Raw genomic sequence first — 19,400 nt, forward strand, 5'->3', positions numbered from 1 at the left:
AGATGGCAGAGGTGCAGAGGGCAAGGTCGGGGGATGGGGTCCAGAGCTCCACGCCCTCTCCCAGCTGGTCATCCTCAGCATGGAGCTGGGCTCCCAACCCAGAAGCTCTCCAAACCCAGAAGCTCATTACATAAGCATCATTGGCCAAATCCTGGACCACCAGTTACTGGACTCAACCTCCCAGCGGGGCTGGGATTGAAAGTTCCAACCCTTTAATCACAGGATTGGTTCTCCTGGCAACAAGCCCCTGCCCAGTGGGACTTTCCAGAAGTCACTCCATTAACATAAATCAGGTGTGGTTGAAAGGGACTAGGAATACAAAAAACACACATTTCACTTTTATCTTCTGGAGCTATTTCAGGAGCTGGGAATAAAGGAGGCCCTTATAGCTCCTATCGTTTAGGAAATAACACAGGTTTAGAGTGCTAAATGCTGGGAACCCAGGATAAAGAAAAAATATTTTTTAAAAAGTTTTATTTATTGAAGTAATCTCTACACCCAACATGGGGCTCTAACGAGAGTCAAGAGATCAAGAGTCACATGCTCTTCCAACTGAGCCAGCCAGGAGCCACCCCCACCCCTCTAAAAGAATACCTATTTCTTATCATGAACTACAATATCACAGAAAAACAAAACAAAATATACACATTACAGTTCTAAACTCTTACTAGATTTTTAGGTTATATTTTTATATGCAATAAACAAAATTATCCTGTTAAATTGCCTTTAAAAGTTTCTAAATCCTGGGCACCTGGGGGGCTCCGTGGTTGAGCATCTGCCTCTAGCTCAGGTCATGCCCCCCCTCCCTCCCCCAGGATTTTGGGATCCAGTCCTGCCTTGGGCTCCCCGCAGGGAGCATGCTTCTCCCTCTGCCTGTGTCTTTGCCTCTCTCTGTGTGTCTCTCGTGAATAAATAAAAATCTTTTTTTTTAAAGTGTCTAAATCCTGTTAAATTAACTAAACAATGAGGCCAGTAGACTGAGGTGGCTCTAATACCTTAGCAGCCCATCTAAGCAAAGCCAAACAAACCTACCCCCTGTCCATGCCTCAAGGCTAGGAAATCAAAACCTAAAGACAACCAATCACCACCCCCGCACCCCCCCCCACCCCCGCCCCTGCTCCCCAGAAGCACGCAACCACTGAAGCTACAGCCAACTAAGTTGGCGGGATGCTCCCAACCACTTCTGCTTTGGCCATGCCCAACTCAACTCATTTCTTCCTCAAATAGACTCTAAAAATTTTTTTAAATGGGCCTCAATTTATCCTTTATTAACTCTCAATTTCTGCCCCAGGCTGTGGACCACATGTTGAGTAGCTCTGCTCGAGGCAATACTGGCCTGAATCTGACCTAGTTTTGAATTCCGCACATTGTGATCCCTGCGTTTCACCCCTTCTTTTCACAGTCTTACGACCTTTCAAAAACCTCCATGGTACAAAAACAAAACAAAACAAAACACCTCCACAGTGTGTCCCCAATGCACTTTTAAAACAGCACATTTTGGGGCAGCCCAGGTGGCTCAGTGGTCTAGCGCGGCCTTCAGCCCAGGGTGTGATCCTGGGGGCCCAGGATAGAGTCCCAGGTCGGGCTCCCTGCATGCAGCCTGCTTCTCCCTCTGCCTGTGTCTCTGCCTCTCTCTCTCTCCCTGTGTCTCTTGTGAATAAAAAAAAATAAAATAAAATAAAACAGCACATTTTATTGAGGGATCATTTATACACAAGCAACGGTATGGTTTCCGGGTGTACAATGTGATGGACGCGGGCAGATGTCTACACCCCTGGAACCACCACCACAATCACGGTACAAAGAGATTCCCTGTGGCCCGCGTAGTCTGTTGGGCCCGGGTCTAGGGCCCAATTCGCACACCGCTTCCGTCACTAGAGATCAGTTTTGCGCTCTCCTTTGACGTGTTGTGATGATTCTGAGATGCATCCACGGTGGGGACGTGTCCGTAATTTTTCCCTTTGTATTGCAGTACGGTGCTCCCCTTGGCTCCTCCTGGTGTTTCTAGTTGGGGGTTACTGTGGGGAAGGCCTCTGCGAACATCTGTGTATTAGCCTCTGGGTGGACGTCACGTTTCACTTCTCTCGGATAAATAGCCAGTGAGCGGAGTGGCCGGGGCTGTACCGCAAACAGGTGAATGTCGAACGCCAAACCCATTTTCCCACTCTTTCAATCTCCTCCCATTCCTCCTACCCACCTTTGAGCCAAACTGAACTACTTTCTTTTTCTCAGACGCATCCTAAGATCTCCTGCCTCCGTGCCTTCCTTCAGGTTGATTCTTTGGCCTGCAGCACCCCTTTCCAGATCTTTCCATGTACCTTAGCTGGGTTCAAGCACTGACTCCACAAGCCCTCCTTCTCCCTCGTGGTTAGAGGTGACTCCTCCCCCTTGGAAAGCCCCAGAGCCATACCATTCTGTCAGTCTTACAGCTTGTCTCTACGTGTCCCTAATGGCAGGCTCCAGTGTGGAGGCTCCCCACCCTCACAGGGCCTAGTTGAGTTCCTTGCATAGGGCAGGTATCCGGTGAATGTTAAGGAATGCAATGTGTAGGGCATGGAAAGGCCAGCATATCTGGTGTTTGAGAAAAGGGGGTAGGTAAATCACTCGGAGAGGAGGAAGCTAGTGGTGGCCACAGTAGCTCCTTTGCAACAGCCTCATTTGAAAACAGACTCAGGGGCAGCCCTGGTGGCTCAGTGGTTTAGCACCACCTTTGGCCTGGGGTGTGATCCTAGAGACAGGGGATCGAGCCCCGTGCTGGGCTCCCTGCATGGAGCCTGCTTCTGTCTCTGCCAATCTCTCTGTGTGTCTCGTGAATGAATAAATAAAATCTTTAAAAAATTTTTTAAAAATTTAAAATATTTATTTAAAAAAGAAAGAAAACAGACTCAGTTAAGCATCTGCCTTCGGCTCAGGTCATGATCTCAGGGTCTTGGGATTGAGCCCCACGTCGGGCTCTCTGCTCAGTGGGGCACCTGCTTCTCCTTCTCCTTCTGCCCTCCCCTGGCTCCTGCTCTCTCTCTCTCTCTAATAAATAAAGAAATATCTTAAAAAATAAAAATAATATAAATAAGTAAACAGGAAAAAAAAGAAAAGCAGACTAAGAACTTGTCCACCTATGTGATGTGTGGTGTAATTCAAAGGGTGGCAAGATATCTTGGTTCTCTGTACCCTCAACACAGCCCTCCTCCAAGTGATGTGCCTGCATATCTGACATTCCATCATTTTTTTTTGACATTCCATCATTAAATATCCACTCCTATTTAGGAATTGAGAATCAACAATTGGTAATTTCACAAATAGAGACAACCAGCATTTAAGTGCCTCCTGATGAAAGGACATGATGCCAGCTATGAGACTATCTTGTGAAAAAGAGCAAACCTGAAGCTAGTATCAAAGTACGGCCACCCCAGGGACAGAGGATGTATTAGACTCAGTACGGTGATGCCGTCGCAAAATCCTGACTGGTGGTGGTGGTGGCGGTGGTGGAGAAGGGGAACTCTAAAGAGCAAATAATTGTTTTTTTTTAAACAAATAAATTGAAAGAAAAAAGAGTCAAACTATAGATTAAGAGACTAAAAAGACAGATCAGCTCATTGCAATTTATGGACCTTTTTTGGATCCCAATTGGAGTAACTTGTAAAAAAAAATCTATGATGTTGATATTATGGGTTTTGCTTTTGCTTTTGTTTTTTTTTTTTTTTAGTCCATCTTTTAGATTATGGAGCAAGAGAGAAGTGGATGGTGATATAGATGAAACCAGACTGGCAATAAGTTGGTAACTCCTGAGGCTGGATGATGGGAACATAAAGGTTCATTATATTACTGAAATTTCCATAATCAAAAATTAAAAAAGTAAAAAGGTCTGCCTTTGGGTCACATTTTTGGGGCTCCAATAGGCCTTTTTTAAAATGCAAGCCTTGGGATGCCCGGTGGCTCAGTGGTTGAGCGTTGGCCTTCGGCCCAGGGCGTGACCCCGGGGTCCTGGGTTCGAGTCCTGCATCAGGGTCCTCGCAGGGAGCCTGCTTCTCCCTCTGCTGTGTCTCTGCCTCTCTCCATATGTCTCTCATGAATAAACAAAATCCTAAAAAAAACCCACAAGCCTTCCCAGTAGATTAGCACATTAATAAAAGATAAACCATTAACATTTTAGCGCCTGATGGTTTCCGGTAGCCGACATGAAATGCTCACCTTCCTCAACCCAGCCTTTCAGCAGCCTGCGCCCCACCTGCTCTGGGTTCTCCCTCCCTGAACCTTAGCCAGCCCCCCAGCCCCCCGCTGTCCTGCATCCATCCCCTTCTGTTTGTCTCCTACCGCCTCCTCTTCCATCCTCTACTTGGCCAAACCCACCCATCTCGAAAGCTCCAGACCGACATGACTCTCCCGAGTGCCCCCCATCCCCGCCTCCAGCACACAGCCCCGCACCCCCAGACACACCCCGAACAGCCATGATGCAACCGCAGTTCGCCAACGCTCAGCGCATCATGTTAGATTGGGATGGAGAATTCTGGGGTCTTCTCCAACTCAACTCAAAATAGACGTTTTTGGTGGATTGACTATGTGGGTTTTTATATATATATTTAATAAATAAATAAATAGGAATATTTTAAATTTATTTTTTCATTCTAAACCATGGGTTTTTAGTCCTTTCCTTTCCTATGGCCCTCTGTGGTAGCCTGGTGAAGCCTATGAACCTCTTCTCAAAATAATATTTTTAAATGTGTAAAATAAAGTACATATGATTACAAAGGACACCACTGAAACACAGTTATCACAGTATTAAACAAACTTATAATAAAGTCATATTTGCTTCTTAGTGCATTAAATGAGAAGATTCACTGACAGGTCTAATAACTACTAAAATATTAAAGAAATGACGAGTGTGAAGGATACTCTGAGCTATTTGTACAACTATGTTGTCCTAAGTAACTTGTTAGTGACAAAGTCATAGGTATTGGTCTTACTACTGTGCTGTGTTGCCTGCATTTAGGATTGAAAAAATTACTAATTTTCAGCTAGAGGTTAATGAAAATGTACTTTTTTTTCCTACCCAAGTGCATACCTCCTGGATTTTTATTTTTTAATTATTATTATTTCTTTTGCCATTGAATTCTCCTTGGGTCCTTCTGCTTGGGTTGGAGAGAAAGTCTTACTTAGTGCTAGTGTGGCCTTTTTTTTTAAGATTTTATTTATTTATTCATGAGAGACACAGAGAGAGAGGCAGAGACACATGCAGAGGGAGAAGCAGCGTCCATGCGGGGAGCCCGATGTGGGAATCGATCCCGGGTCTTCAGGATCACGCCCTGGGCCGAAGGCAGAGGCTCAACCACTGAGCCACCCAGGCGTGCCCACCCCCTTTTTTTTTAATTCATGAAAGATACAGAGGGAGAAGCAGGCTCCCTGTGGGGAGCCTGATGTGGGACTGGATCCCAGGACCCCAGGATCATGACCTGAGCTGAAGGCAGAGGCTCAACCACTGAGCCACCCAGGTGCCCCTACCTCCTGGATTTTATCCATAGGAGGTGGGAAGGGGTGTTCATGGACCCCGGGGCAAGAACTCCTTATAATATTAATTTTCATACCTAACTTTGGAGTCATAATTTTATGTTTGTTGCCTTCAATAGGGCCTCCCCAGTGATATCAGCTTTAGGCCCTACAAAACCTGGATCTTTCCTGTACACCCAGGCAATGACCACTTGTCACCATCTTCACAGTGAACACAGGGGTGGAGGTAGGGGGCAGGCAAGCCACTGGCACCTTCCACCTGTCACTACCCACCTGCTGGCTGACGCCTCTGCCCCGGGCCTAGTCTGCTCTCCCCTGAGCCTTGACAACCTCAGGGACCCCTCTGCCGGGTCACTCCTCTGTGACCCCTTCACAGCTTCCCACCTCCCCGGAGGAGGCTCCCCGGGATGCGGCCCCATCCCCCATGATTTCATCTCCAGCACCTCCCTCTGCTTGCTTGTCCCCGGGAGTTCCGCGTGGCTCCCCCTCCTCTCCTAAGGCCTCAGCCATCCTGCCAGAAAGGAAGGCCTTTCCTAACCAACCACCCAACGGAGCAACCCCACTCCACGTGGGGTCACCTGCTGACCACACTTACCTGCTGCTGTCTAATCTCCCGGTGCACCCAACAGAGTGAAAGTTCCACGAACCCAGGGACGTGTATTTTTTTTTTTCTTCTTCTTTTCAGTTTTGGTGTTCAGAATACTCTCCAGTAGGCACTTCATACATATTTGCTGAATAAATTACAAAATAGGAACTCGCATCAGAAGAGACTGGGGGCTTAAAATCTAACAAGAGTGTTGCCATTAAGCAAAATTTCATCTGGAAAGAAGGAATGCCAGGAAGGGGCCTAAAATTCACATTTCTGTAAAGCAGATGTCCCCCCTCCCCGCGAGGTGTCCTCTGACTTTGTGAAGAGAGTAAAAGGCCAGGCCGCTGGCTTGCCCACGATGCTTGCTTGCCCCAGGAGGGACGCATTTCAAGACGTTGGTGGGGGAAGGGACCGTCACAGGGTGATGGTTACAGGTGTTTACCTGTCTGCTTTTGGTGCAGCGCCAAATCTTCTGGAAACATTCAAAGGACACAGACTTTGGGGGGCGACTTGTGGACCCCCTTGCACATCATCCTAGGAAAAATCAAAGACCACAGTTCAGAACCACACCCACGGCCCTGGAGACCGGGTTGGAGTTCCGTGGGCCGGGCGATGGCCAGATCCCTGTCCCTGTCCGTCCTGGCCCCCACCCACCCCCCCAGCCTCTGTCGCGGCCACTCCCCGCCCTGGGACCCCCGCCCCGGCCACCTGTGCCGGCAGCACAGAGCGCAGGCCTCCGGGAGCTGGGGTTGGGCAGGACCCGGCTTCCCCCGAGTGCGGGGGCGGGGCCGCCGGGGACAGGACGGGGACAGGGACGGGGACTGGGGCAGGGGACGGGGGACAGGGACGGGGACTGGGGCAGGACAGGGATGGGGACAGGTCAGGACAGGGATGGCGACAGGGACGGGGACAGGGATGGGGGACAGGGCCGGGGGCCGGGCCGGGGCCGCGGGGCGGCAGGAGGGCCGGGGGTGGGGAGCGCAGCTCGCTCCGCGCCGCCAGCCCCCCAGGCCCCCCAGGCCCCCCAGGCCCCCCCAGCCCCCCAGCCGCGGCTCCTCCGCCAAGCGGGTTCCCCGGCGGCGCGCGCAGGAAGCGGGAGCAGGAAAGCCAAGGCGACGCCGCAGGGCGCGACCGCGGGGGAGGGGCCGCGGGGGGGCGGGGGGGCTGGGACTCCGCGGGGTGCCCCGCTCCCCCTGGAGGGGACCGCGGCCGGGAGACCCCGGGGAGACCAAGGGCTGCGCTCCGCTTCCCTCCGGCCGGGACGGGAGCCCCGCGGGAGGAGCCCAGACTCGCTCGGGCTCAGCAGCACCAAGCGCCGGTGGAAATGCACCATGACGGGGGCGGGGGGGGGGTGTTGGGGGGGGGCGCATGGGGGAGAGGGAGGGAGGGAGGGGGGACAGAGGGACAGAGGGACAGAGGGAGAGAAGTGTTGCTTCTAGATAGGTCTTTGCAGAAAGATGCCAAACATTCCTTTGGGGATGAAGGGAAATGATGCTGTTGGTGCATTAAGCTCAGTCTAATTCTATTTTATGCTGCGGACACTCTGAGACGGCCAAGGTGGTTACTCTGAGCTCCTGTGAACTTCCTCTTCCCGAGGGTGTTGACACCTGCCGTGCAAGGTTCCTGTGCATCACCTTGGGATTCGAGGTCTCTAAAGCTCTCTACACATGTGCTGTCACCCTTTTGTATCTTTTTGCGATTATCTAGCCTCCCCTATTCCTGCCCTTTTCTAACCGCCCCCCCCCTCAAAAAAAAGGCAAAGGCAAGCAAAATGCTGACATGGTGGGGGTGCAGGGTGGGAAGGGAAAACAAACGGATAGTGAATGTCTGAAATCTTGCCCCGGGGTCTCCTGGAACCAACCAAAATCAAGTATATAAGGGCAGCTGAGTCAGTAGTTGTCATTCTGGCTCTCAAGAAAAACTTAACAAACTTTTCAAGCACTTCTCCAAGGCTTGCCAAGGGAATTAGACTGCGCAGGGAGGCTGCTATGATTTCACCAAAATGTGTACAACCAGTAACTGCAACCCATTAGTTGCGCCACTAGGGTATAGATACACGTGGGGGAAAGAATGAAAAATATCTGCAATAGGTTAAAAAAAGAAAAGGTACTTAGGTGAATTTTTCTTTTTGGAAATCACCGCCCGGGTGCGGCTTCCCTAAGTTAACCCCCCACCTGGCCACGTACTCCTAGGGCCCGGGGCTCGGGAGGTGTAATTCCTCGGACGCCAGCAGGGGGCGCCCATGCCCGCTTCCTACAAAACTCCGGGGCCTAGTTCGTTCTAAAGACTCGTGAGACGCAGGCAGCTCCCGGGCTGTTCCAGCGCTTGGGCGTCTCCTCCCGGGAAGGTGGTGTGTGGGATGCACTGCTGGGGACCCTGGGTCCACCGGTGTGAACTGGAAGGTGACTGGGCTCACGCCCACTGTTGGATTTTAAAGTCTTGGGCCTTGTTTTCTGTTGTGGTTTGCTGCTGAGGGGGAGGCTCCGTCTCCCCTCTCTCAACTTGTCCACCTCCCAGGTTCTTGCAGCGGTTCCCCAGCAGTGTGGTTACAGCCTAATGAACAGGTAGATATGGATGCGAGGGGGGGTGTCCATCCACAGGTGAGTGGGAGCAGCTCCGCAGAATCCAAAGAGCTTCTTAACATGTTCTAAAAGTTAAAAGTTTTTATATTTTGGGTTTTTTTTTTCTTTATTCAGGAGAGAGAGAGAGAGAGAGAGAGAGAGAGGCAGAGACCCAGGCAGAGGGAGAAGCAGACTCCCTGCGGGGAGCCTAATGTGGGACATGATCCCAGGACCCCGGGTTCCCACAGCCTGAGCCACAAGCAGACACTAAACCACTGAGCCACCCAGGTGCCCCTAAAAGTTAAAAGTTCTGAATAAATACTGGGATTCCTTTTATTTTCAAATACCTCTCTGAATCTCCTTAGCCTTGTTTACTGTGACTCACTGTATCAAATATTTATTGCTGTGTAACACCCAAACGTAGTGTTTTATTATTTTTTTTTCAAACGTAGTGTTTTAAAACAATAAACACTTATTATTATCTGGCAGCTTCTATAGGTTTAAGAGCTGGGGCGTGACTCAGCTAGGTAGTTTTAGCTTGGGGCCTCTCTCATCAAGTTGTCAAAATGTTAACTGGGTCTGCCATCATCTGAGTCTGGCTGGGCTGGAGGATCCACTTCCAAGAAGCTCCTTCACATGACTGTTGGTAGGGAGCCTTAATTCCTCACCCCGTGGGTCATCATAGGACTGCTTGAGTGTCCCAGTGAGGCAGCTGGTTTTGCCCACAGTGAGAGATCCAACAGACAGCAAGGTAGAAACCACAATATCTTCTAGGATCTAGCTTTGGAAGTCACACACCATCATTCCCTCGACATCTAATGCTTACACAGGTCAGCCATATTCAACATGGGAGGGGGACCACCCAAGGGTGTGAATTCCAGAAGGTAGGGACCATCCAAGAGGCCCTTGGAGGCTGTCTACTGCTTGGCTTGTTTTCAGGATGCACGTTTAAGGGGTCCCTGGGGGGCTCAGTTGGTTAAACATCTGCCTTTGGCTCAGGTCATGATCTCGGGGCCCTTGGACTGAATACCAGGTTGGGCTCCCTGCTTCTCCCTCCCCCTCTGCCCTTCCCTACCCCACTGTCTCATGCTCTCTCTCCAAAAAAACTTAAAGAGAAAAAAGAATGTCCACTTAAATATCTTTTCAAATGTACGTTTTATCTTGTTTAATGTTATTGAAAATGAATACTTGAACCACTTTTTACATGTGTACCAGAAGTTTTCTTTTCCTATGAGTGCAAAGGCCTCCCTCTTCCGGTCAGAAAACAACTCCTGAAGAGGTGTGTGTTGGGGATGTGTGAGTCCTGTCCTTAATAATATACGTATGACATCTCACAACTATAAAAACTGATGTGTTGGGGAGAGGTTGTCCACTTTCTGGTTGGGAATGTTCTCATTTCTTTCTGCATTCAGACTCTCTAGCAAATGACAAGTTATACTAATAAAATTCAATTCGGGTCACTCGGGGAGTTTCTGGATCATTTTTGCTTCATAATTAACAACCCCAAGACTTTTTTTGGTATGACCTGACACTAGCCATTCCTGAATGGTGCCTGGAATGATTCTTATATTCTCTCTTCACAGATGAGGGCTCCAAGGCAGAGAGGTTTTAAGCAACCTCTGAATTGGACAAGGCTGAGAAACTACAGTTTCGACTCATAGAGACCCTGGATGCCACTAAAAAATTAAGAGAATGACTCTCGCTCAGCAGAGAGCCTGCATTTCTGTCAACAGTAGAGGCTGTGGCCAGGCATCAAGTAGCTATGTCACTGACCCTCACACGAAATGGATGTTGCAACAGTGCCAACAGAGGGTCCTTGGCTTCAGAAACATACCTGTGTGCAATGCCCTTTGTAATGACTATTATTATTATTATTATTATTATTATTATTATTATTTTTAAAGATATTATTTATTCATGAGAGGCACAAAGAGTGAGGCAGAGACATAGAGACATAGATGCTTCCCTGCGGGGACCCCATCCCAGGACCCCAGGATCATGACCCAAGCCAAAGGCAGATGCCCAACTGCTGAGCCACCCAGACGTCCTGAGAGACCTGAGTTTAAATTCTCCTGTCACTTCTCATTGGCTGTGTGACTCACAGCACTTTATTTAGTCTCTATGGTTCAGTTCATTCCTCTGGAATATAGAGGTAATTATATTCACCTTGCTGGGTAGTTGTGAGGTGACTGATTGGTCGATTGATCTACCTAAAAAATAACATGACATTACATAGGATTTTTCTCTCTAAAAAACTGAATAAACTCTGGAGGAAAATCAGGGCAGTGAGAATATGTGATGTCCCAAATTGAGGTCCCTCACATGCTGGCATTTCAGGATCCCCAGAACCATGGCCAGCTCCCACCTGCTCACCACAAAGCAAAGGCTGTTAGTTGACAAGTCCTGCCCACACACAGAGCTCCTAATCAAACAACCAATTCCCTCACTTTAAAAATGTGACTAGGCAAGAATCATCAAGAAAGCCTTCAGCACAAAAGAGAGAGACAGTTCACAAGAAACAGAAAACAGAAATAATTCAGGGGACAGAAAAGAACATCGACAAACAATACCCTCTAATTAGTATCCTCAGTGAAGAGAAATCCACAAAAGGAGCTTTTATAAAGGATGTCATGAAATAAAAAAAAAAATAAAAGAACAGAGCTTTTGGAGATGGGATAATTTTAATACAAAAACCTTCTTAATTGGGGGTGCCTGGCTGGCTCAATTGTAGAGCATGAGACTCTTGACTTGGGGTCATGAATTCAAGCCCCGTGTTGGGCCTAAAGCTTATTTAAAAAACATTTTTTTTAAATCTTCTTTTTTTTTTCTTTTAAAGATTTTATTGATTCATAGAGACACACAGAGAGAGAGAGAGAGAGAGAGGGGGGCAGAGGCACAGGCAGAGGGAGAAGCAGGCTCCACGCAGGGAGCCCGACGTGGGACTCGATCCAGGGTCCCCAGGATCAAAACCCGGGCTGCAAGCAGCACTAAACCACTGCACCACCAGGGCTGCCCTAAAATCTTCTTAATTGAAGGATTGGAGAATTAAAATGGGGCCATTTTTCAGAACACATTTTATTATAAGGCAAAATGAAAAATTGAAAGAAAAGATTAGACACTTAAAGAATCAATCCAGGAACCAACCTCTGATCGATAGTAGCTTAAAAGAGAGAGAACAGAGAAAATGCAAGAGAGGAAATTTTGAAAGAAATATAACAAATAATTTCCCTGAGATGAAGGGATGTCTTTAGACTGAATGCCATACTGAGTGTTGAGCCCAGGAAGTGTAGAAAGCCCCAGACTGGGACCCTTCGGGGATCTCAATGTTATATAACAGATTTGACGAGGTGTCCTAGCACGGTTCACACTTAGTAGGACATCAGAACCTGAAGAAAAAAAAAGCTCCAGTAAAGAAAAATATTAATATTAGTCTCAGGAAGTATACACTATGTACCAGGAATTCATAGAAGCACTACTCTATTAAATCACTGAATCATTAGCCCTCTGCGTAGGTGTTATCACCATTCCTACTTCACAGACAAGGAAACTGGAGTCACGGAGCCAGCAAATAGCAACAGAGCCAGGTTGGAAACTGGAGCAGTCTACGGGTAGAGCCTGCATCCTTAACCATTACATACCCTGCCTCACAACACTTCACCCCCAAGGAAGGAGGTGCAGCTTCCCCAGCAATACTGGGTGCTAAAACAAAATGGCCCAATGCCTCAGTATTTCTGAAGAAGATTATTTCAACCAGGAATTCTATCCCCAGTTAAATTATTAATGAAATATGAGGGAGAAAGAAGATATTTTCAGGCATTCAGAGGGAGAACACTTACTTCCTATATATCCTTTCTTAGGAAGTTAGTTGAGGATGTAATCCTCAAAAATGAAGGGGAAACAAACAAACAAAAAAAAGTAGTAAGAGAACTCCCAGAATGACAGACATGTAATCCAGTGTAAAGCAAGATGACCGAAGTTTCCAGAGGGAAAAGAGGAGCTCTATGGAATAGCTAGCATTATTGAAAACTTGAGTGTATGGACAGTCGGCAAATACACGTATGTCTAGATAAATGTATAAAGAAAAGTATGGCTAGATAAAGATACAGAGGGGAAGAAAAAAGATATATTTAAACTCCAGGAGGGGCACCTGGCTGGCTTAGTCGGTAGAGTGCGTGACTCTTGATCTTGGGGTTGAGCCCCACGTTGGGTGTAGAGATTACTTAGAGGTTTCCAAAAAACCTTAAAAAAGAAAAACCCAACCAACTTCAGGAAAACAAAAAGCTCTAAGAAGAAAGTCATGGTCTAGATGAAAAGAGACTAGAAAGGAGGAGGTAGACGTGGCATAGGTACCGTTTTTGTTTTTCCTCCTAAGTCCTCTGTCCTGGTCGATCTGTTAGCCACAGACATGGTGCTCTGATGTCAAAATTTTTATCAATATCTAGGTATAATCTTTTTAAGGAGCTAAGCGTTCATAGTTGAGTAGGTTGAAATAGGGAGGCTGATTCCTTCACGCGGTAGTTGATTCTATAGCAAGATTCTGAAGCAAAAACAGAAACAGGCAACCAGAAATAGGAAGGCGTGGAGCACATTTAAACTCTGAAGGAAAGGGCAGCCTGGGTGGCTCAGCGGTTTAGCACCACCTTCAGCCCAGGGTGTGATCCTGGGGGCCTGGGATCGAGTCCCATGTCAAGCTCCCTGCATGGAGCCTGCTTCTCCCTCTGCCTGAGTCTCTGCCTTTCTCTCTCTCTGTGTCTCTCATGAATAAATAAATAAAATCTTAAAAACAAAACAAAAACAACAAAAAAACCCTGAAGAAAACTTGCACAAGTAGAAATCTGACCTTCAATAGGTAGAAATAAACTTGTTCAGTTACTGAAAAAATATCTTTAAAGGCAGAGAAAGGTCACTGCAGGTGTATTTGAAACAAATTCATGCTCCTCGTGAATTTTCACAGATTTGCACACTGTATACACACTAGTTCCTGAAGTAGGAGCTGAACTGCGCTGGCCGTCGGGCCTGGACACACCATGACTGCTACCGCCTGATGCTCATGAAGACGCCCACTGCTCCCTCAAGGCGGGAGCCCCCTAACCAGGTGTGGTCGCACAGGGATCCAAGGGCAGGACGCTCAGGGCAGCGCTGTCTACAAAATAAAGCAGAAGAAAACAAAAGCCAAAGCCAGGAATGCCCTAAATGTATGTTAGTAGTGGAGCTTTTGAGTAAAATTATGGCACATCCATCTCACAAGTCCTGTGAAGCTGTTAGGAGGACGGGAAGATGCCCGCTGTGTATTTTTTTTTTTTTAAAGATTTTATTTATTTATTCATGATAGTCACACAGAGGGAGACAGAGAGGCAGAGACACAGGCAGAGGGAGAAGCAGGCTCCATGCACCGGGAGCCCGACGTGGGATTCGATCCCGGGTCTCCAGGATCATGCCCCGGGCCAAAGGCAGGCGCCAAACCGCTGCGCCACCCAGGGATCCCGCCCGCTGTGTATTAAGTGAAAGGGGCAATTTGCAGGAGGGTATATACGATGTGTCTCCTCGTATTAAATAGATGAGTTTGTACATGCTGGAAAATGGAATTTTATGATTTAAAAAAAAGGAAAAAACAACCATAATTTGTAAAATAAAATGCATGAGGCCTCTTTTGTCATCAGCTTCTCTGGGGAGTGAAGAAGGGTGGCACAGGGGTCAAGGACGCAGGGGGGCAAGGCTGGAAGGCCAGGCAGGGCTGTGGCGAAGCAGCAAGAAGGGGTGCCCGGCGGAGCTCAGCGGCGGGTTGGGGGGGTGAACAGGGCCAGTGCATCTCGGGGCCCAAGGCCTAGTGGGCGCCCATCCTGCTGGCCCACCTTGGGGGATGCTCACTCCCACAGGCACGGCTCCCGTGTGCTGAGCACCCCCTCAGCGGGCACCCGCGCCCACTGCTTGGGAGGCCACGGGAATGAGCCCCTTTCGCGCTGGGACAGAGCTGACAGCGCGACTTAGAGAGCAAGTAGCGGGCCTCGGCTCCCTCGGCCGCTGCGAGCCGGAAGCCCAAAGTCGGAGAGCAGATGCCAACTTCTACGAGGGGCCTAACCGCTTACTTGTCCCACAAATGACTTATTTTAATCAATTACTTAATTAATTTTCTCTTACCCATTTTTTACGCTTTGCCGCGGTGGGAACTGATGCAAAAGGGAAGCATGTCCCAGTAGGTTGCAGCCCCCGGAGCTTGTGGGGGCAGCTTGTCCAGGCAGGTGACAAGCACAGGGACTGATGTGAGCTTTGGGGGGCGCAGGACCTGCAGGGGGGTGAAGGGGGCGGGGAGAGAAACCGAGGCAGGGGAAGAGCGGAGGTTGGACACAGACACTGGAGGAGAAAGCTGCGAGGAGCTAGAGGGGAGAGGAAGGAGAGGAGGGGGAGGAAGAGGGGGAGGAAGGGAGAGGCGGAAGGGAGGGCCATCGTTTGGCCTGGGCCCTGCCTGGGCCCCACGATGCCCTCCCACAGACCCAGGGGCACGCTTTCCCAGCCGAGGGGGCCGCACCACCTGCGCTCCCTGTCCGCGCTGCTGCCTGCAGAATCCCCGCATCCGGTCTAACCAGCCACCTACACTTCCACTGCCACCACCTCCACCTCTACCTCCACTGACACCACCACCTCTACCACCGCCACCCCTCCGCCACCTCCATTTCCACTGCCGCCTCCTCCACCTCCACCACCACCACCACCTCCACTGGCACCTCCGCCTCCACCACCACCTCCACCACCACCTCCACCTCCACTTCCACTACCTCCTCCACCTCCTCCACCTCCACCGCCACCGCCGCCGCCACCTCTACCTTTACCTCCACCTCCGCCTCTGCCACTGCCATACCTCTCTGATGGTTTGGATTTACTGCCAAACCCCTTCAACCGTAACTCCCCTGGCTCATCTCGCCCTGCTCCACCGTGGCCCTGACCCCTATCTCCTGGCCGCCGTCTCTAGCTGGATACCTTTCGGTTCAGGCCCTGACTGCAGGTTCCCGCGCAAGTCCAAGTAGACGTTGTCAGTGCATTTCCTCCATCAGTCTACAGTGAATAAATCAAACACCGTCATCATCATTTCATCTGGGGCCTTCTCCTTCGTTCCCCATGTGGGTCGCTAACTGGTTCTTTCTTTCTTCAGGACATCTTCCTCCTCTCCCTGTCCGTTTCCATCTCGGCTCTCAACTTTGGTTATCACATCCGTTCATCTACTTGACGAAGATTTATTAAATGTCTCTCGTGTGCCAAGCACTGTGCTGGATAGAGAGTCATCGGCGCTCGTTCCAAATTCCAGCGTGGCAGTCGGAGGAGCAGACACAGGGCCTCCACACATGGCAGGGGGTGTCCCCAGCCGCCCCTGGCCTCCTGCACCCCTGCTGACTAACCGGGCAGGCAGTCTGAGCTTCAGCACCAGTTCCGACCACACGCTTCCTCCCCAGGGTCTGGGAGCTGCAAGTAGTGCCATTACCGCATCATTTTCCTGTTGCCTGTGAATGGTCCCTCTAGCGCATTTCTAGAAAGAGGAAACTTAAAATGTCAGCAAGAAGGACTCTTGCAAATCCCCTTTGGGCCTGTTTCCTGGCAGAGTGACACCACTGAGGACAGGGCTCCTGAAGCATGGAGATCTGAGAAAGACAACCGAAGGGACACGGCCATCGCCAGGTTTAGCAGGTTTCGGAAGCTCGGTACTGGTACCGAGTCAGACTCGGAACGCTCAGTGCCTGACTAGCCTGCAGTAAATGGGAACACCCTGGAATGGGTGCTCAAGAAATGGGCACTGATGTGGGACTCAATCCCGGGTCTCCAGGATCACGCCCTGGGCTGAAGGCAGGCACTAAACCCCTGAGCCACCCAGGGATCCCTCAACAATCATTAATTTGGATACTTCCACAGTCTCATTTCTTTACATCGTTCCAATTTCTTTCAGATTCTAGGCAGCGGGGCCTGAGGCAATTCTGCAAGGCCTCAGACTTCCCTCCATGCAGGTGGCCAAGAGCCGTGAGGGTGATCGCTAACCTCTCAGCCCAGCACATCCATCCTTTGCATCTCTCCACTCTGAGGGATGAGCGGTTTCTTCATCCTTCATCAAGTCTCTCTGCTGCCAAGTGAGAGGACAGTGCCAGGTGCCCCGAGAACTCGCTGACACTCCTGCGGGTCTCAAGGAGCTGCTAAATGTCCTTTGTCAGGTCCTCGAAAAACATGCTTGAACGGCAGCCCCCAGGCCGACCCACTGCTGGCTTTCAGCTGCAGAGTGCGGTTTTCCGCCAAGCCCAGCTCTGAGGTCAGTCCCAGTGTTTTCAGCCCGCGTGCTAGCATTGCGACTCAACCCAATTTAAATTAACTTGGCAAGGGAGCTTTCATGAGCTGTGCCATCACCACCCTCTCCTAGCCCAAAAGTAGATCTTGTGTAGGTGTAGTCTCCACTTTGATAAATGACGGAGTTGTGCACTCGTGTTATCTGAGGATGGAAGGCGGCGAGTGGTTGTTTGCAAAATAAGGTTTATTCATCATTGAAAGAAGTCTGGAACGAGTTCTCCTGTCAAGCTGGCTCGAGGCAGGAGAAGCCGACTGTTGCACCAAAACACACATGTGCCCAGAGTCCTCGTCATCCCGCCACCAGGTGAGGGCCTTGCTGGCTCCAGGAGGTCTGAGGTCTGCCTCTTGTGCCGGGCCCGGTAAGGACCCTGTGCGTCACCTACCTCTACTTCACACGGCTCCGAACCCCAAGGCACAGGGGGCGCGGGGGTGCGATGGACAGTGTCTGCCCTGCAAGGAACAGCCGTGGAGAGGCATCGTCTCCATCTATTCCTAGCGCTCTTGTCCCCTCCGGGGTAGGAGCCAGTCCTCGGGCAGGGACATCAGAGCAGACACTCCAAGAGAAGAAGCTGAGGCGCCGGAGAGCCCAAGGGACTGGCCTGGGGATTCTGAAGGCTAAGTTTACACACACTGGGGCACCGAGTGCTGGCTTCCTCCTCTCGTTGTCTACACCAGGACACTCACCCCAAGAGGAAAAGGGACGGGGGTGTGTCATGGGCTGCTTGCCAGCTCTGGTGACCCTGGGGTGAGACCCGGGCTTGGGGTACCCAATCCCAGAGCTCTAAACTAGTGCGAGGGCTCTAGGGCTGGCCAGTATTTACCTTTGTGCTTTTCTCCCCAAACTGCAGTCACTATTTGGTCTGTTTGGTAAAGACAATCGCCATCATCCAATGTTGCTTCTTCTCTGTCCTCAGCTTCTCATCCCTGTTAACAGCTTTCAGCCCTTTCCCGCAAAAAGGCAAGCAAGGGGAGGAGAAACGCAGGCTACTGTTATCACTCGGGGCAGCAGCTCTGGAAACGGAGTCAACAAGAAACGTTTATTTTTATTTTATTTTATTTTGTTTTTTTTGTGTGTTTCTTTTTAAGAAACGTTTATTGAGTGGATGCTATGTGGCAGGCCCTGAGCCACTTCACAAACTCTGCTCGCTCCTCCCACCCCCAGTCCCTGCTGGGGACAGGTATCCCCCGTCTCGGGTTCCAGGTGATGGCACGGAGGCCTCACGACGCTCCAGCTGCTGGCGTGGAGTCAAGCTCGGGGGCTCGGCGTGGGCTGTGGGGGGTCATACTCGACAGGTACATACCACTGTGCATCAGGGAAAGCCTGGAACCTCCCGACAAGCAGCTCCTGGCCAGGAAACCACCACCACCCTGGTGATTCCTTCTGCCGTTGAAAACGTTGATGGGTGCGATTGCTTCAGACCTGCTTGATGGCAAGAAATAACTTGGGGAGGGGGGTCAGCCCCAGTGGCGCAGCGGTTTAGCGCCGCCTTCAGCCCAGGGTGTGATCCTGGAGACCCGGGATCGAGTCCTACATCGGGCTCCCAGCATGGAGCCTGCTCCTCCCTCTGCCTGTGTCTCTGCCTCTCTCTGGGTCTCTCATGAATAAATAAAATCTTAAAAAAAAAAAAAAGAACTTGGGGTGTCAGGGACACCCGGCGGGGCTTGGCCGGTTAAGTGTCTGACTCTTGGGTTTGGCTCCGGTCATGATCTCAGGGTCATGGCATCGAGGCCCACATTGGGCTCCTCACTCAGCAGTTTGCAGGAGGTTCTCCCTCCCCCTCTGCCCCTCCGCCTGCATGCTCACTCGCGCGCGCTCTCTCTCTCTAATAAATATATCTTAAAAAAAACCAAAACTTGGAGCTTTATTGGAATATAGAGCTGGGGCCCCTCCCGAGGGATGTTTCAGTGCCCTCCGGGGAGCGCCCAGGCCTCCGCATTTCACCCCCTGGCCCCCGGGATTCTGGGGACTTGGGGGCATGGAGAGTCCCAGGCCGCAGGGAGGCCGCAGCTCCGCCACCATCAGGCCGCGGGGGGCGGCTCGCAGCCCGGGGACAGAGGCGGCTGCCGGATTCCTTGAGATGCTGCTGCTCCCACGGCCACGCCACGCAGGTTCTTTCCCCTGACGCGGCCTCGAGGCAGCCGGCTTGTGCGGCCTGTGCGGGACGCCGTTCCTCCCTTTTGTAGGGGGGTGGTCCACCTTCTCCCCGGAATCCTAGGAATTCCAGGAACTCTAGAACTGGAAAGGCCTTTCCCCCTTCATTTTCACCCGCCCCTTAGGATCCATGGGGGGCCTTCCCCCCAGGGCTCTATTTCTTCAGTTGGGGACCTCAAGGCACAGAATCATACAGAAACAACAGGGGGGCGCCGCCCTCGGGTGGAGCTGGAGGCGCTGGGGCTGCTCTCCGGGGTGCCCAGCCATCAGCCCT

General features: G+C 50.6%; 1 protein-coding gene and 1 long non-coding RNA gene across 2 annotated transcripts; both read right to left on the reverse strand.

The window, feature by feature from the left end:
- Positions 1 to 1,673: 1,673 nt before the first annotated feature.
- Positions 1,674 to 8,335, reverse strand: LOC112678865 (proline-rich protein HaeIII subfamily 1-like). The gene is made up of 5 exons (XM_049099205.1): positions 8,278 to 8,335; positions 6,800 to 7,383; positions 6,534 to 6,625; positions 6,098 to 6,233; positions 1,674 to 2,118 (listed from the first exon to the last, which is right to left on the reverse strand). The coding sequence occupies exons 1-4, from the start codon at positions 8,333 to 8,335 to the stop codon at positions 6,221 to 6,223; spliced, it is 747 nt and encodes a 248-aa protein (XP_048955162.1). The 3' UTR covers positions 1,674 to 2,118; positions 6,098 to 6,220.
- Positions 8,336 to 15,491: 7,156 nt separating this feature from the next.
- LOC125753376 (uncharacterized) lies at positions 15,492 to 18,514 on the reverse strand. Its single transcript, XR_007405066.1, has 3 exons — positions 18,276 to 18,514; positions 17,796 to 17,985; positions 15,492 to 16,171 (listed from the first exon to the last, which is right to left on the reverse strand). It is a non-coding gene; the product is annotated as an uncharacterized LOC125753376 (long non-coding RNA).
- Positions 18,515 to 19,400: the final 886 nt, after the last annotated feature.

This window comes from Canis lupus, chromosome 22, assembly GCF_003254725.2.
Source record: "Canis lupus dingo isolate Sandy chromosome 22, ASM325472v2, whole genome shotgun sequence".
In the NCBI taxonomy this organism is placed as follows: domain Eukaryota; kingdom Metazoa; phylum Chordata; class Mammalia; order Carnivora; family Canidae; genus Canis; species Canis lupus.